The sequence below is a fragment of the Zalophus californianus genome, chromosome 2, assembly GCF_009762305.2.
Source record: "Zalophus californianus isolate mZalCal1 chromosome 2, mZalCal1.pri.v2, whole genome shotgun sequence".
In the NCBI taxonomy this organism is placed as follows: Eukaryota; Metazoa; Chordata; class Mammalia; order Carnivora; family Otariidae; genus Zalophus; species Zalophus californianus.
Window position 1 is genome coordinate 39789785 of NC_045596.1, and position 17276 is coordinate 39807060.

At 42.9% G+C, this 17276-nt stretch overlaps 1 protein-coding gene across 14 annotated transcripts in view; it reads right to left on the bottom strand.

Annotated features, from left to right (window-relative positions):
• Positions 1 to 9168: 9168 nt before the first annotated feature.
• Positions 9169 to 17276, bottom strand: part of TXK (TXK tyrosine kinase) — a 59310-nt gene continuing 51202 nt past the window's right edge. For 13 of the 14 annotated variants that reach the window (XM_027600659.2, XM_027600660.2, XM_027600658.2 and 10 more), the window contains 4 exons: positions 16270 to 16334; positions 13853 to 13971; positions 12217 to 12374; positions 9169 to 9809 (listed from right to left, as the gene is read on the bottom strand). In XM_027600659.2, coding sequence (XP_027456460.1) covers positions 9741 to 9809; positions 12217 to 12374; positions 13853 to 13971; positions 16270 to 16334 — 411 coding nt within the window. In that variant the 3' untranslated portion in view covers positions 9169 to 9740. The remainder of the gene's footprint in view (positions 9810 to 12216; positions 12375 to 13852; positions 13972 to 16269; positions 16335 to 17276) is intronic. The other variant, XM_027600672.2, reaches the window with a different exon arrangement.

Genomic DNA, 17276 nt, shown 5'->3' on the forward strand with positions numbered 1-17276 from the left:
GAGGTGGGGTCAGTGAGTGACAGAAGGAAACAGCATGCGGCTCCAATCCAAGCAGCCTCTTCACCTACACTTGCAGCCCATCCTGACGGTTTAACATAGCTGAAGTCATCAAACCCCGCTTCCACTTGCCCTAAAGGAAAGCATCTGCATGGGCTTTTCAGCTTCTTCTTAAGATCCTCATATATTGCTAAAGCTCTCTCTTTAATTATGAGAAAGCTTCCTTCAGATCATTTCAAAACGTTCAAGTGCTGGAGAAGACTGAACGCAACCAAGTGGCACTTAGTACAGACAAATTCCCCAATTTACTAATCATGTATGAGCTAATCTACATGAACAAGACATGGACCATAGCTGAACAGCTCCGAGTGGTTCCTCGAAAAGATAGCAGACCACATGTTAAATGGTCAGAAAGCAAGAGAGTAATTAGGAAGAGTAGAGCCGTGGATATTTGTTGATAATCATTCCAGCATCTGTTGCTCCCCCTTCCCTGCCCTGCCCTCTCCGGAGCTCACAGCTCCTATTTCCACGTGGTGGTGGGTAAATAGAGTCCACCCCTGGCTCTTGTGGGAACATGTGACCAAGGCTGAGCCAGTCAGAGCACTCCACGCCTCGAGCTGCAGCAGTGTGTTCAAGGAGGCGCGTGGCTCTGATCCAGCGAGAGAGAATATCGGGACTTGGGTACAAATGCGGGCACGAAGATGTCTTCTCCCTTCGGATGCTCTGAGGTGTCAAGGTGAGGTACGTGGCTACAGCAGCCACTTATCATCTGGGGGTGGGGAGACAGCCTAGGGACCAAGAAAGGGAGCTCGAACTATGATAACATGGTGAATTTCCGCACCCCTGGACCAGTCATACGGTCCAATAACTCCTGATTCAACCTCAGCACTATTGACTTGGGGCTGGATAATCCTTTGTGAGGGAATGTGCTGTGCACTGTAGGATGTTTAGCAGCATCACTGGCCTCTAGATACTAGATGCCCATAGCACCTCCCTACCAGTGGTGATGGTCAAAAATACCTGTCTTCTGGGGATTGGGCTACCCCCCCCAACACCGCTCTTGTTTTGGAAGTAGAATGGAGCCATCCTGGCCTCCAGAGAAATTTGCTTCATTCACTTCTCTCCCTCCAGCTAGCGAGGCTTGGGCGCCCTGGAGGAAAAGAGAGCCTGAAATGCTCATCTGGAGTTGGACCCCATGCAGGTTGGAGGGGCTGGTTGCTATCCAGCCCCGCTTTCTGCTGAAAAATATGGGAGCGGTTGAGACTCCACTCATCACACCCCCATCATGCTCATCATAGGAGTAGAAGGCGGGTGAAAAAGAGGTCATGCAAACCAGAACTGAGGACCAGCCCTGGCAATGTCTGGGGAGGGGGACAGAGATGGCTCTGAGATTGGAAAGTGCCTGGATGGATGTGCACTTTGGGGAATCAGCCCACAGCACTGGCCAAACTAAATCCTCATGAGGCTTCTGTTAAAGCAACGATAAGCAGCTTGTCAGTGGTGTGTGATCCAGATTCAGAAACTCTGTTCAAAACAGGGGTTCTTAATTTTTTATGCTAGAGATCACTTTGGAAGTCTGGTGTAGCCTTTATACTCCTCGGAATAAGGTCTTTAAGTGCAAAAAATAAAAATAAATGAAGCTAGTAAGGTAACCCATTGTATTAGACAAGCTATCAAAATATTTTGAAAATACATGTGTGCCTTAGTAATATTTCTTTTTTTAAAAAAGATTTTATTTATTTATTTGACAGAGAGAGAGAGAGCACAAGCAGGCGGAGCAGCAGAGGGAGAGGGAGAAGCAGGCTTCCTGCCGAGCAGGGAGCCCGACGTGGGACTCGATCCCAGGACCCTGGGATCATGACCTGAGCCAAAGGCAGACGCTTAACCCACTGAGCCACCCAGGTGCCCCAGTAATATGTCTTTTTTATTGAGTTAAATGAAAAGATCTAGTGGCAGTTCTAAAAGCTTCATGTCTTTGAAGTAGTGATGAATGTAAATTCTCTCCTAACAAAACTGAAACAACTTTCATATGATATGAAAATAACAGTTTTCCACATTGTAAGAAAGTCACAGAAACTGCTACTATAAAGTACTGGATTTTGTTTTCATTTTGGTTTGCTTACATTTGGAATTAGAGGAAGTGCTACATTTTATTTATTTTTTCAAATATATTACAATTTTATTTGTCAATTATACTTCACTAAAGCTGAAAAAAAAAAATCGGTGGTTGCCAGGGGTTGAGGAGGGAGGGAAGAATGATACAGATGGAGCGCAGAGGACTTTTAGGGCAATGGAAATACTGGTTTTGATACGATAATGGTGGATAAACAGACAGCACCAAGCGTGGACCCCGATGTAAACTGTGGACTTTGGGTGACGAAGACGTGTCAGTGTGGGCTCATCCACTATCACAAATGTGCCACTGCTGGGGGGATGTCGATGTGGGGGAAGCCGTGGTGTGTGGGGGCGCGGGCGACAGGGGATCTCCCTGTACCTTCTGCTCAGTTTTGTTGTGAACCTCCAACTGCTCTACAAAATAAAGTTTATGTTTTTAAAAAATGCTACCTATACTAAAAAAAGAGAAAGGTCTGAAGGAGGCTACTCTCCCTGCAAGCAGCTCTACTTCACCCCTGCTGTCCAAAGGTGGGCTGGCAGCAGGGTGGGGGCATGCGATTCACTGCCTTTAGACTGAATTAGGCCAACAAGAACACTTTAGAAGAATTGCTCTGAAACTCACAAATCTGCTTAATACCAACACACCAGGCGGCAAAGCCATTCCTGAAGGTGACACGAAAAACTTTCTTGACTGCACGGAACTAGGTGTTGCATTAGACAGAAGTGGCTGCAAACGGGCACAGGTTTCCTCTAGGAGAAATGAAAACGTCCTACAATTAGACCGTGGCGATGGCTAAGTACCACACCGTAATATGTCAATAATCACCACATTATTTAAAAAAATGTACCAGACCGAATCCACATATCCTTAAGGAGGTCAGAATTTTTCAGAGCAACCTAGCAAATGTGCTACGAGGTGAAGTTTCATCTCATCTCAAAAGCAAATATCCTAGAAAATCAGCCCGGGAGAGCCAAAGTACGAAGATGACTCACATTTCTATCTGGTAATCGGAAGTGCCACATTTTAGTTAGAGGTCCGTAAAAATAAAGATGTGATTTTTTTTTCATTCAAGTTTATGAATCTCTCTAATCCCAGGTCAAGAAGCTTCTGTAACTCGATCCGTGGTTCTCATCCAAGGGCCATTCTGCCCACCCCCCAGGGGACATCTGGCAACGTTGCTGAGACATTTTTTGTCGTCCTCACCAGGGGGCTAGGGGTGTGCTAACAGCTTAGTGAGTAGAGCCCCGAGGATGCCACCGAACACCCAACAAGACACAACATATCTTTCCACAATAAAGAATTATCCAGCCCGAGATGTCGGTAGCACTAAGACTGAGAAACCCTGAACGAGAGGAAGAACACTTGGTCTGGAAAAACCAGAGCGAGGACAAAGACTTTCTGAAGGCAGCTGGGAAGTCTGGCCCTTGCCCAAACCACATACCGGTCCTTAGGAAGCGTGAAGAACCGATCACCCCCCATCTTTACCCTCAGCGCCGTTGTGTTTAGAAGCTAGGAGATGGGATTGTGATTCTAAAGGCATGTGCTTCTTAGGACGCCCAGACTTTCTGGGTTTAGAGGTTTAGACCCAGTGAAGGCAATTATGCCAGATGTAACGAAAGGAGAGGAGGTAGAGGCCAGAGCTTAGAGATGAAGTAAAGAAATGGGCTGATCTGGGGCTGAGAGGCTGGCTGCCCCGAGACTGGCAGCTGATGTGATGGGTGGTGACTAAGAGTCCCTCCTTGACCAAACTTTAGTCAAGCTCCTCTGAGCTCTCTTCTTGACTGGGCCTCATCCTTGGGCCCATTCTTGGCCTGCCTTCTAAGAATGCTGTCAAGCCAGTTCAGCAAGAATCCCCCTATCCCTCCACCCCCTGCTCCTGCTATCTCCTTTTGCTATCTGTCCATCTACTGACCCCCTCACTCTGGCTATACATCCCAGCTGTCTTTGCTGTACTTGGAGTTGATATGCATCTCTCTCCCTTATTGCAATAGTCTTGAATAAAATTCTTCCTTACTGTTTTAACAAATGTGAAAACATTTAACCTCTAACAGTCAAAGCCCAAGCTCTATGGCTCTGAGAATGGGGAAGTGGCCAGTGGATCTGTAGGGAGGCTGAGCACTAATGGCAGTGGCCCTCCAGGGAGCAGGGGTGAGGTTCTCTGTGGCTGAGCCCATGTCGGCAGGGCGGATTCCGACAAGGGGAATCGGTATGCCTGACCGAAGCAGAAGACCAGGGAGAGCTGCAGCCTGAAAGAGAAGGAGCTACTGAACACACAGGGGGCAGGACAGCCCTCCCTTCATGCACACCCTCATCACTATTCTCCGTGTAGTACATAAGCCTCCAGGATTCCTACACCGCCTCAGGGAGTCAGGCACAGTGTCTCTCCCAAAAGGCATTTCTTACCAACCACAGCAGGGGAGAGACCCCAAACCAGGTTTAATTTGATTCAGAAAAATAATATTATACTTCCTACACGGAGTGTCGAGCAGTGTATTTACCCTGGCTAGGCGCGAATGTGTATCTGCGTATAGATGGTTCCCTGTTTAACATCCAAGTCTTCTCCACAATGGAAGTGGAGCAGCTCTTCTCTGGGTGTGGCTCAGGGCCATGGCTCCACCCTGGTCTACCCTTCTCTTGTCTTGTTGCATCACTGGCTGATGCTCTTCTGTTACACATTCTCTTTTGTATTCCATACCATTTATGTGGGATTTTCCCACCAATGCAGCCATCACCCAGATAAGGACTCCTTGATTCTCCCATTTATCCAGGTTGCTATGAAGTTTAGTGTCTGTAGCCCAGGGGTTAGGGGAGGTTCTTTCTATCCTCAAAATCAAGTTCAATCCTCAGTGTAGCAGTTGTACCACTGTACATAAGCAAAGCTTTTCCCAAGATTTAGACAAGTTCCCTGGGGGCTTCTATGCTTAGTTTCTTCTGCCCCCCAGTTTCTTCTTCTTCCCAGGTGCTGCCCTGCACCATGTAGAACCAGGTATGAAGTACACACTATGTTCTTCCCACACACACAATAAAATCCACTCAAACACAGCATTCATGAGCCCAATTGACTTTAAGGAATGTCTGGGGTCACAGGGGTGGGACAACACAAGATAACAGATGTCCCTGCTCTCCCAAGTCTCTCACTGCCATCAGGCAGCGTCCTCGCTCCAGCTCTTTTATCTGCTTCTCTCATCTCCTGCCCGTCTCCAGTTTTTCTCCAGGTCAAGCCATGCATCTGTCTCTGATGCCTACCCCCAAACTTATTTAGTCAAACTTATCACATTTCTTATCAAATCATGAGCTTTCATTTAATAAGACCCCCACTCCCTGGAAAGAAATTAGAGAGACAAATAGCCATGTGGGGTGTGTGTGTGTGTGTGTGTGTGTGTTCACCCCACACATGATGAGAAACTCAGATCTTTAATAATATCTCCAGATCCAAGTTCTTTCTTCTATCAAATTCCTCTTCTCTGCATTACATCTCTAATATTTTTCTTTTTGTACTGCCCCAAATAATTTCGATCCTCTCAAATACTACTTATGTTCGGTTGTGCATGGAGCATACTACTTTGCGGACACAAACAGTGCAGGAAAGAGATTTTACAGCAACAGCGCTCAACAAACAAAAGTAAATATGTGACATCCTTGCTCATAAAAATCCTTTGGCCATTGTAATGAGCAAGACAATTCCAAATACCATTTAGGACGTGAAGCAACTGGAATGTTCACACACTACTGCTGGTTATGTCCTTGGTAATGTCCACTTAGAACAGTGCTTGGCACTCTTTATAAAAGCTGAACACACACATACTTTTCGGCCCTGCAATTCCACGCCTAAGCATATACATAACAGAGATACATTCATATTTTCACCATTAGACATGTAGAACAATGTTCATAGCAGCACCGACCCTAATAGCCAAAAACCAGAAACATCCCAAATGTCCATCAAGAGTAGAACAGATAAATAATCTGTGGTGTAATTATACAGACACTAAACTTCATAGCAACCTGGATAAATGTGGTATAATTATACAACTATACAGACATAGAATTGATGAAATACAACTACATACAACATGGATGGATTAAACAAACATATTAAGTGAAAGAAGCCAGGCATGAAAGAGTACATACCATTGGATTTCACTTATATAAAGTTCAAAAAAGCCCACACTAATCCATGGTGTTGGAAATCAGGATATTGATTACTATTGGATTAATGACTTGAATAGGAAATGAGAATGGATTCTGAAATTCTGGAATGTACCATTTCTGAATCTGAGTGCTAGTTACACAGATCTACCCACTTTATGAAAACTACGCTATCTACACGTGATTGGATACCTTATTAGGTGAGCAAAGTGTTAGCAGCAGACCTTACTCTTTTTCCCCCAGACCTAGATCTGCCTGGGAGGATTTTAGGCTTACTTTCCCAGCACTTGAATAGCACAATCCCTTGAATATGTCCCAAGATAAATTGGGAATGCTGGGCCCCAGGGCCAGACATGTGTTGGTACACTGTGAAAATCTCTGATCTGTTAGACAGCACATGAGCTGGGAGACCTGTGAGTTGTTAGCCTACATGACAGGTAGAAAACCAAGAGAGAAGTTCTTTGTTTAAAGATGACCTCCACATACTATGGCCTCATCACCATCAATCAAATACACACACTCTCTAGGTGGGTGAGGGGGGACCCAAGCAGCTATGCACATGGACAATTGGGAGGCTTCACTGAAACTGAAGGGCTGTGCATGTTCTTTCCTGTTCTGAATCTCACTAAAGAGCTGAGCAAACACACTGCTGGACCAAATGCTATTGTGTCATGTGAGTTTGACCGCCAAACATGTTGCCAGTACAATAGTGGGACCCTGCGTTGTACTTCAATAAAAAGTTTACTAAAGAAAAAAAAATCCTTTGACTATTCTTACCAAGTGGGTATTTGCACTGAACATAGTCTATGCTTGGCCTCCAAATTCCTTCCATTTTTCTGGGCTTCCCCTCTCTTCTTTGAACCCTTGTCTTCTCTTTTTTAGGGCTCTCACTCACATCCAACCCCTAAACCGTTCATTTCTTATGCAGAGCTCTTTATGGCACTATCTCACCCCAAACTATGTAAGCTATCCACAGAGAACCCCTATCAATAACTAATACTGAGATTGGTTGCCACACATAGTTCCCTTCCAGGAGACGTTGGGTGACTACTTCTTTAAGGAAATTTTTTCTTTTCTTTTCTTCTCTTTTTTTCAAGAAATTTTTTCTTCTGCTAGACAAAGATGCTGAATCTCTGTCTAAAGATATTCCAAATTCACACATTATCTGGAGCCTCCGTTACATACATGATAGCTCCAGTTACTCCTGTTTCTTGGTATGTTGAAATTTCCGGAAGTGTTAAATCACAAGGCAAGAGAGCATGCCTACCACCCCCAACATATGCTCCTAGACGTGCCAGGGGCTGCCATCTGACCTCCAGCAATGACTTATCTCTGGACTCATTCTTGATCTGCACTCTCTCTCCCTGCATTGCACTGACGGCAGAGGCTCTGTAGTCGACCCTAACTTTTCAGTGTTTGGGTTTTCTGTTTGTTATAACATTAACCTCCCCCCGGTCTTGGCTTTTGCTGTTTGATGGTCTCATACCCTCTTGCACTAAACTTTGGCTTATCTCACTTGAACTAGGGTCTCAGGAGTAGGAGGCCTGTCTCACCTCCCTTAGTCATAAGGAAAAGGGTTATGATCGTTTCAGAAACAGCACAGGGTCTCATACGAATATTTCTGAGACCACCACTTGAATTATCAGAGTTGAACATTCCCGTGACTGATGCTCATTATTTCAGTGCATGTTGACCGAGTACTACGGATATTCAGATACGTCATTTTTGCAGTGGGGAAATATGACTTAAAAGTCACAACTACTACCAGCCAGCAGCTTAGATTCTAATGAGAATCATAATGCAGAACATGATGAGGGGTGGAACGGCATACAAACGCTAGGCTCCCATTGTGAAACTTTATGGTGATAACATTTGTACTTTCTACCACACCCTTCTTCCTATGGGAATTGTGAAGCACTCACAATGATAAAGAGAAATTTCCAATCATCTCTACAAACAATGCATGAGAAATTAAGATTTAATTATGACTCCTGGTTATTTTATCTTGAATTCAAAATCCTGGACTTCAGAAATAATGGAGTTTGAGGTAACATTTGGATATCTTGTTTTTGCCTTCTCTTGTTCTTAGGGGAAAAAACAAGTCATCTTCCAGAAAGGTGCTGGAAGTACTTTCTACAGCAAAATGAGGCTTCTTACAAAAGCAGACCCATAAAGACAGAGAATGAATTGATGGTTTCCATAGGGGGATGGACAAAATGGGTAAAGGGGAGTGGGAGATACAGGCTTCCAGTTATGGAAGAAATAAATCACGGGGACACAAAGCACGCACAGGGAATAGAGTCAATGATACTGTAATAGCGTTATATGGTGACAGATGGGAGCTACATTGTGAGCAGAGCCTAACACACAGAGATGTTGAATCACTATGTTGTACGTCTGAAACTAATATCACATTGTATGTCAACTAAACTCAAAAAAAAATTTTTAAGGATTTAACTTAAAAAAGGTATAAAATCTTCAAAACATATAACTTTTCTTTACCTAACTGTGCAATGAGCATTCTTTTACACTATGAGGAAAACAAAATAAAATAGGTACATTACACATTTTTTTTAAAAAGTCTCTTAAATTGTCCAATTTCACACAAAGTATGAAATTTTAGCATTGAAATTCAGGTTCTGAACTGACCCTGACAATGGATATTACTGGAAATAGAAATGTCACCAGGTCCTGTTCAAAGAACTTTGCCTTCACAGTGTTTAAAACTGGAACACAGTGGGGCACCTGGGTGGCTCTGTTGGTTAAGCATGGGACTCTTGATTTCAGCTCAGGTCTTGATCTCAGGGTCGTGAGTTCAAGCCCCATGTTGGGCTCCACGCCTACTTAAAAAAAAAAAAAAACTGGAATACAAGAAACTGTCTCCAAAATAATCAGATACGTGTAAAACCAATTTATTAAATAACATAAGGAAGATTATAAAAGACAGCTTAAGAATGTTCACATTCATGTGGTTTGTAAAGGTGCATTTTCCATAAAGATCTGTACAGCTCAGAAGCATTAAATTCTGCAGAGAAGGCTCCTTTATTCCATGAGTTAGCCGAATTTCTTTATTTCAGTGAGTCCCTGAAGTAAAGAATGTCACTCCTCTTCAGAAAAGATATTTCCTCAGCTCTGTAATGGGTCAAGTTTTCATATACCCTCAGCGGCTCTCAGGGCTATTCTCATGAAGAGCAGCCACTATGAAGATGGTTATGGAGCATTTTTCCCTTCTTCACAGATGGGACACGAAGAACAGTACAGAATAAAGGAGAGTTTGGAAGTCCCTCTCCAACATCCGTGTAGAAAAATTACTTCCAGAATATTCTTAAATTTTAAAGTTTGAAAAGCCTGTGATCTTTGCACTCTTTCTAAGAGTTAGCCACTCTAAAGGAAGGTGTTCATCATCAGTGACCCCACACAGAATTTCCTTTTGTGATAATTTTGCAAGATGATCCTCTGGGTTGGCATTCCATTCAGGTCACCAGGTTTCTGCAATCTCTGTGAGAACCTGCAGCAGCTCAGCAAATGTAGGGCGGCCTTTAGGCTTCTAGAGGAGAGAAACAGAGATGGTCAGCTCAGCCTGAACCTCACTCAGATACCAGCTCTGGAACTTGCTGGCAGGGACCTGGAACCAGGCTGGTTCTCCACAGGTAGAAGAGAAAGACATCTGGGCTGACACACCGGGCATGATTGGTAGTTGAGTGAAGCATGAGTGTGAAATTATAAGAGTAGAGAGTGCTGCCAAAAAACACAAGCCACCTGAGACCATTTAAATTTAAATTAATGAAAATTAAATACATTTTTAAGTTCAGTTCTTTGTCACACTAGCCACTTTTCAATTCTTCAATAGCCAGGCATGAGCACCCTATTGGACGGCACAGACATAACACAGTCCCATCGTCCCAGGAAGTCCCGTCGGATAGCACTGCCCTAGAGATCTATTTGGATGACTTGAGATGCATGGGATAAGGGAAGAGCTGGGAGAGAATGGGCATGCAGAGTTCCAGGCTCTCAGGCTCTGCCCAGCTATTTACTAGACTTGATCCCCTGTAGAAAGAAGGATTTCGGTCAGAAAGCAAAAGGCGTGTTTTAATAAGGGTCCTTGCAGGTCCTGGAGCACCCACTGTGCTGTCTTAAGGCTCCTTCAACAAAATCCCTGGTCACGGAGACGAGGATTGGAACATTTATCTTACTTCACCAAGGGATGTGGTTTGGCTTTGGCTCCATGAAGAACAAAAGATGACACTGTTGGCATCTTTAAAATCCATGGGAAATAAACAGGGCACGTACTGCGCGGAGCACTGGGTATTATACGCAAACAATGAATCATGGATCACTACATCAGAAACTAATGATGTAATGTATGGTGACTAACATAACATAATAAAAAAAATCCATGGGAAATAGAACCACTTGTGGTAGCCACATTCTCACAAGGATCCCTGGCTGCAGAGTTTGTGGGGAGACACCACCCTTAGTGCTTTATAAACAGAGGGCATCAATAAAAAGGACCAAGCAGAAGGGTGTGTAAGCACACATTCAAGTTCTCCTTGGGGTTCCAGGAATAATTTCTGGAGTTTTTGGAGAAGGCTGTCGTTCTGCAGGTAGAAGAGCCTATGAAACAGTATGTGTATATCAGTGTGTGTGTGTGTGTGTGTGTGTGTGATAATATAATCACATTTGAATTTAAAGGTGCCTAAACACTTAGGGCATTTAGATTACCTTAAAAAGTTGTAGGCAAATCACCTTTTGCAAACAAATAAATCAGCATAACCAAAAACACTCTTTTAATCAATGCTTGGACTACCATTTGAGACTGGCATCATTTACTCGGGCCTCCTGCCACCCTCTGATTTATTCCCTTTTCTGTTTCCTCCCCACAGATAAATAAAATCTCAGTAAGTATTATATTTTATGCACTGTACATGTCTATTGTTCCAAAGGCAGTATATATTTCTAAGCTATCCACGTTGTTATTGCAGGGAAGCTCTTAAGACAGCCATTTGTTGCTAACAGCTCACTTAACATGTGCCTGTGTTTCAAGATTCCTTACGGAGCAGTTCATCATATGTAAAATATTATCATACATCAAGGATCTTTATAAAATTAATACTTCTCTGGAATGTGAACAACTACACTGCTCTTGAAATAATTGAGTTTTTCAGTGTTTGTGGATTGCAAATCAAGTGATTTCTTTTTCAGCCGGGAGGGAACTCCTCATCCAGCTGTGGTATTTCTGGACAGACACTGTCAGCTGGAAAGAGAAAGCTGTCAAAAGTCACAGGGGAATCTGATACAAAGGGGAGAGGTGCGTTGAGTCTGTGCCCAGAAAAGACAGGACATGTCTGGCTTTATTTTGAAGTGTGGCATTTCAAGAAAAAGAAAAACTGGACTGACCCCTGCCCTCCCCCCAAAGGGAATTTCCTGAGTACAAGTTCCTGGCACACTTTCTGTCTTTATTCCTAATCTATCAGGAATCTTGAGTGCCAAAAAAGAGATGAAAACCATTACTGTTAGCCTTGGAGAAGCAAGACACATTATAGTAGAATGAAGTAAATACAAACAACATCCTTCTCTTTCCACGTCAGTGTTTACCAAACCTGATTCTACCCTTAGTTTCCACCCACCAGTTCTCAAAGGGAGTGGTACATCTCACCCCTGAGGCTCTAGTCACCACAAGAGTTTCTGCAAGAACCAATCTCAGACAAAGAACACCTGAAAAAGGCGCGGAATTCCTCAGGTGAAAGGCCACCATTAAAAACAAAATGGGCTGACGACCTCCCTCGCAGCGGGAGTTTCAGACAGAAATAGCACTTCCTGCTCTTAGGGGTCCTCATCAAGAAACAGACTCCTCCCCCTACCCCCATGGAGCCCTGGGGTAATGTTTGTCACGCTCAGGCCTGTTCTCCGATGCTGGGACTGCCCACCTTCCCAGGAGAGTAAGGAACATTCACCTCGTGCCAGCAGCCGTACATGACTTCGTAGATGGACATCGGCGCCAATGGAGGCCGGTACAGCCGGAAGCCTCTAGAAATGGCTTCCACAACTTGCAAATTTGACTTATTTTCAAACGGCATTTTTCCTTCCGTGAAAACTTCCCACATCAAAACTCCTACAACACGAAATGCATGTAAACAAGAGGTTACTTGAAACTGAAAGAACTCTTTGAAACTACAAGGCCTTATTTTCCTCTTCCAGCCTCTGCATTATAATCGGTCCAGAATGAGAACAGTTCTGTCTAGGAATCAGCCCGTGTGCATCTTCGTTTTCGAACAGGCCTGTAATCTGACAATATTCCAAGTGAAAACAATGCCTTTCTTTTCCACTGGTCTTGACCGCTTTCCGATTGAAAGAAAACGCTGCCAACATTTTTCATTTCTAAGTATGTTCCTGTCTTCACACCCTGAAATCAGCAAGCCTCTCTGCCACCCCATAGAAAATGACAAAATTGTGTGGCCAAGAGTTTACCAGCCAGTAGAAGGCACGTGTTCCTCTCTGCCCGCTGAAAGATGAGACTGCTGGGTAGAGCAGAATATTTAGCTGGGGCTTGGTACATGAGTAGGTGTTCTATAATCATTGATTGGTTGATTAGTGAAACTCCTTCAAGGCTCCCATTTGAACTTCATTTGATTATTCACTTATTCTAAGAATATGTATTATGCACTGATTAGAGGCCAGGCATATGCTAGAGCCAGAAGTCTCTAGAAACCAGTCCATGGGCTCAAGCAGCTCACTGTCCAGTGGGAGATAGAAACAAGTGGTCAGGTAAAACTCAGATATTCTAATTGTTCTGCACCCACTTGATGAGGTCCCTGTATTGCTATCTGTTAGTCTCACAACTTGACTGCTCTCCTGTAGAGCATAAAATGTCACCTGCCAAAACTACCAAAAGTCAGTGGAGAACTAAAGAGATCAATGATACAAGTTTCACCTTACGTGGACAATAAAATTCACATCCTTCTGAGGGTACAGAGGTGTCTCCAAACCCAAGAAGCTATCCAGAGAGGTCTGGGTGAAAGAGAATAGATAGCTTATTGCAAATTGACTGCCACTTTTTGAAAATCAACTCAAAGAACAGACTCCACTGGACATGGATCTGCAACATCTCTTTCTCAATGAAGAACATTACACAATATAAACTCCAATTGACAGTTCCCAAGGAGGCCTACGTCTAAAATACCACAAAATCTGAAGGTAATGAAATAAATGCAGTAGTCTTGCTTAGTAGTTAGAAATGAAGTTTATTAATTACACTCGAAATTCAGTGACACCTTAGATCTATTTTCCTTGCAAGTCTCTGTGGTGTAAAAAAGGTGGCTGCCTTTGTTTTCTAGATCAGTAGACGCTCTGTTATGGTTTTCCTGCAAATGCTCATCGGGAAAGGAAAAGATCCAAAAGGTAGACTTATATAAGAAGGTGTATGATACCAGTTGCCAAAGACAGCCTGGATGTGTTTAGAACACTTAAGACAGAAGGACAGTTACAAGAAGACCTTTCTAGAACCCCACATCATACTAAGAAATCAAAGCTTAAAAAAGATTGGCCTTTTATTAAATCAATCTCCATCAAATGAACATCAAATTTACTCACCAAATGACCAGACGTCAGATTTGCTGCTGTACTTGTTGAAATGGAAAACCTCAGGAGGGGACCACTTGATTGGGAACTTGGCTCCAGAAGAACCGATATATTCATCATCCAAAACGTACCTAAGGTCATTAGATTCAAAGCACATTGTGCTAATTACTTCCAAGTTTCATTTAGTTCAAACCCCCTTAGTCTACCTTAAGTTCTAAAAGAAAAAGCAGGGGTGCCCGGGTGGCTCAATCAGTTAAGCAGTTGACTCTTGATTTTGGGTCAGGTCATGGTCTCAGGGTCCTGGGATCAAGCCCCATCAGGCTCTGTGCTCAGCAGGAAGTCTACTTGGGGATTCTCTCTCCCTCTCCCTCTGCCCCTCCCCCCACCCACTCAATCTCTCCCTCTCAAATAAATAACTTTTTAAAAGAGAAAGCATTTTTACCCCCCAAAGTTTCTCTTCTTGTTACCAAAATGGGAAGGTATCCTATATAGTGATTTCTCCTTAAACCAAGCCTCAACTGGGTTTATCTGGGTCTCAGAAAACCAAAACAAATCTTCAATCCAAAACCGATTGGAATCGGGAACCCACTGATTATTTCATATTGACAAATTCTTAATTCTGCAAAGGAGCATGCTGAGTGCTCTAACAACCAAGATTATAAAAAGGAAATAAAAAAATAAATATATATATGGCAAAGAATAAATTCAAAGCTGGATGCCTTATTTTTTTTCTTCATGCAGATGGGTTTTGTGAGGCAGAGAAAGGGGGAAATAAGAGTATTGAACATAATACATTTGATGTGAAAAATATCCAGTGCATTAAAATGGCCCTGTACGACATCAGTAATAACTACCAGTTCCTTTTAAAAACTACAAAAATATTAAACCCTCTCTCTCTTTTGAGGCTTGTAGGCAGGAATATCCAAGTAGGGGAATCTGGAGAGAAGAATCTGGAGAGAAGAGCGAAGAGATGATGACTAACTTGTCGCCCCTGGAGTGTGCAGTAGAGTAGTTTTTAATTATTTATTAGTGCTTCCTCACACTCTCTTTTTTTTCCCACGCACCCTACCTCACCCCACCTTTAAGCCCTTTATTGAGCCAGAAGTCATCCTACTCAGGGAAAGAGTAGCTAATAGAAAACAAAAGAGAAAGAGCCATTTTTCATAGCTTTTGAGTTTCAAAAGTCTAAGCTTTCCAGAGAAGGAGGGGGACTGAGCTGTTACAATATTGGGGAGAATGGCTCATAAATAAGAGTGATATCTCCCCCCACCCCCACCCCAACATCCATCCCTCTAACGAACGAACCTCTGGAGCTGGGAGGTGGCAAAGAACAAAGGGAAAGGGGAGCAGTATTAGCCAGTAGTCGGTGACTGCGGCAGGGTGCTGTCCCCTGTGCTCTACAAGGCCTGCCCCACTGACATGACAGGGAAAGAAGGCCCCACTGAGGGTTGCTGGGATTCAAGAGCCAAACAGAGCCCGTGCCTCTTCCCCAGGTCAAGCCCCAGGAAAAGCAAAAAGATTCCCCAAAACAAATAGCTGTGGATGTTCCTAAGCAAATAGGGCCTTAGATAGCTCCAGGGGGTTTCTAAGCATGGAGAATGCCCGTATGACAGCATCTTGCAGACAGAAATTGGGGATGAGTCAGCAGCCGCCTATGCAGATGTTCAGCCAAGGACAAAACAGGAGGATGGTGGCTGCAAGGATACCAGTTGTCAGCGGCTAACAACAAGGACCAGACATGCCCTCTCCAGGACGTGGCCCCATGAAACACTGTGTCTGACCCTGAAGCGAGTCAGAGAGAAACTCTGAATTCACGGGCATTGAATTTTTAGCAACCTGAAGGAAAGGGAGCTCAAAACCAACTCTAATATTGCTTCTTGTGTTTTGCTGTCAGATTAAATTACAGCTTTTATGGATGATTAAATTTTAGTACATTTAAAAATATATATATATCAATGGCATTGAGTGGCAGAAAATGAGGTTAAAGATTTTCCACACTTGAGTCGTAGTCTTAAAGTCAACTACTACACCTGATCATAGAAATGCATGACAATGACGTGGAAAAATCGGAACTAAACAAATTTATCCTTTTATCTTTCAGAAATATACATATGTCAGAAGAGCTTTTTTCTTAACCTCATGCATGTAACAAGTAGATTGAGACATTTTTAAAAATTTTAAGTTACGCCTGAAAATAACCTGAAAGAAGATCCGAAGAATAGTCCAAAGTATCCATTTACCTCACAGCTAACATTGGGTTATGTCCTAAAATTCAAAGCAGGGCAACAGGCCAAGCAACCACATCAACATTCTCCTCACAGGGGGGAAAAAAAAAAAAAAGCAATGCCTATTGACATCTTCAGTTTGTTAATAGAGAGATATAAGATTCCCTCTTATGAGTAAACAAAAAATATTTATATATATTATACCTCGTCATTCCAAAGTCCGATATTTTCACTATACTTGCAGCACTGACCAGACAATTCCTTGCTGCCTATAGAAAGAAAAGAATCCGCATTTGAATATAGTCTTTCTTTTGTTTCTACTCTCGTTTTCCTTAGTTTACTTGGGGCCCCACTCTACTTCTATGAGCAGCCATTTATTTTTTTGGTAATACCTGTCGATGCTATGTATGATTCTATATATCTGCCCTCATGATGGATTTTAATGATTCTTCAAAGAAATAACCAAAAAGGGCGCCTGGGTGGCTCAGTCAGTGTGGTGGCATCTGCCTTTGGCTCAGGTCATGATCCCGGGGTCCTGAGATCGAGCCCCGTATCAGGCTCCCTGCTCAGTGGGGAGTATGCTTCTCCCTCTCCCTCTACTGCTCCCCCTGGCTTGTGCTCTCTCTCACTCACTCTCTCTCAAATAAATAAATAAAATCTTAAAAAAAAAGAAAGAAAAAATAACCAAAAAAAAAGGTCAAAAGCAATTTTAATACTTTTCCTTTTAAAAGTTTTTAATGCCTCTCAACAGGTATTTTTGATAACTAGGAAGACTACATCAAAGAGACGTTAAACTATGAATCCTGGCATTAAAAACAGTGTGTATTTTTAAATAATGCAGAGACCATGTATTTGATGCCAAAATAATCCATTTTCAGAGAGCTTCATCAAAGAAAATCATTGATTTGGTTATTGAGCCTCACGTAAGTCAACAGTTTGATAGATTTTGTTCTCTTCTAAGCTGATAGGTGCTTCAGTTAGTCTCAAAACAAAAACAAGGAACTTAAAATGGTAAGCCAGAAGGAGCCAGTTTAAAAGATTTTGACAAATACTAGCAAGGATCTCCAAGCCAAACCACAAGTTAAGCCCTTGACAAGGAAAAGACTCGTGCTTAGCCGACAGATTTTAAATGGCATAAAGATGGATAAAATAGAACACAAAAGAAAGGAATCAAGGAAGAAACCAAGGACAGGGGGATCTGAGAAAAGCCA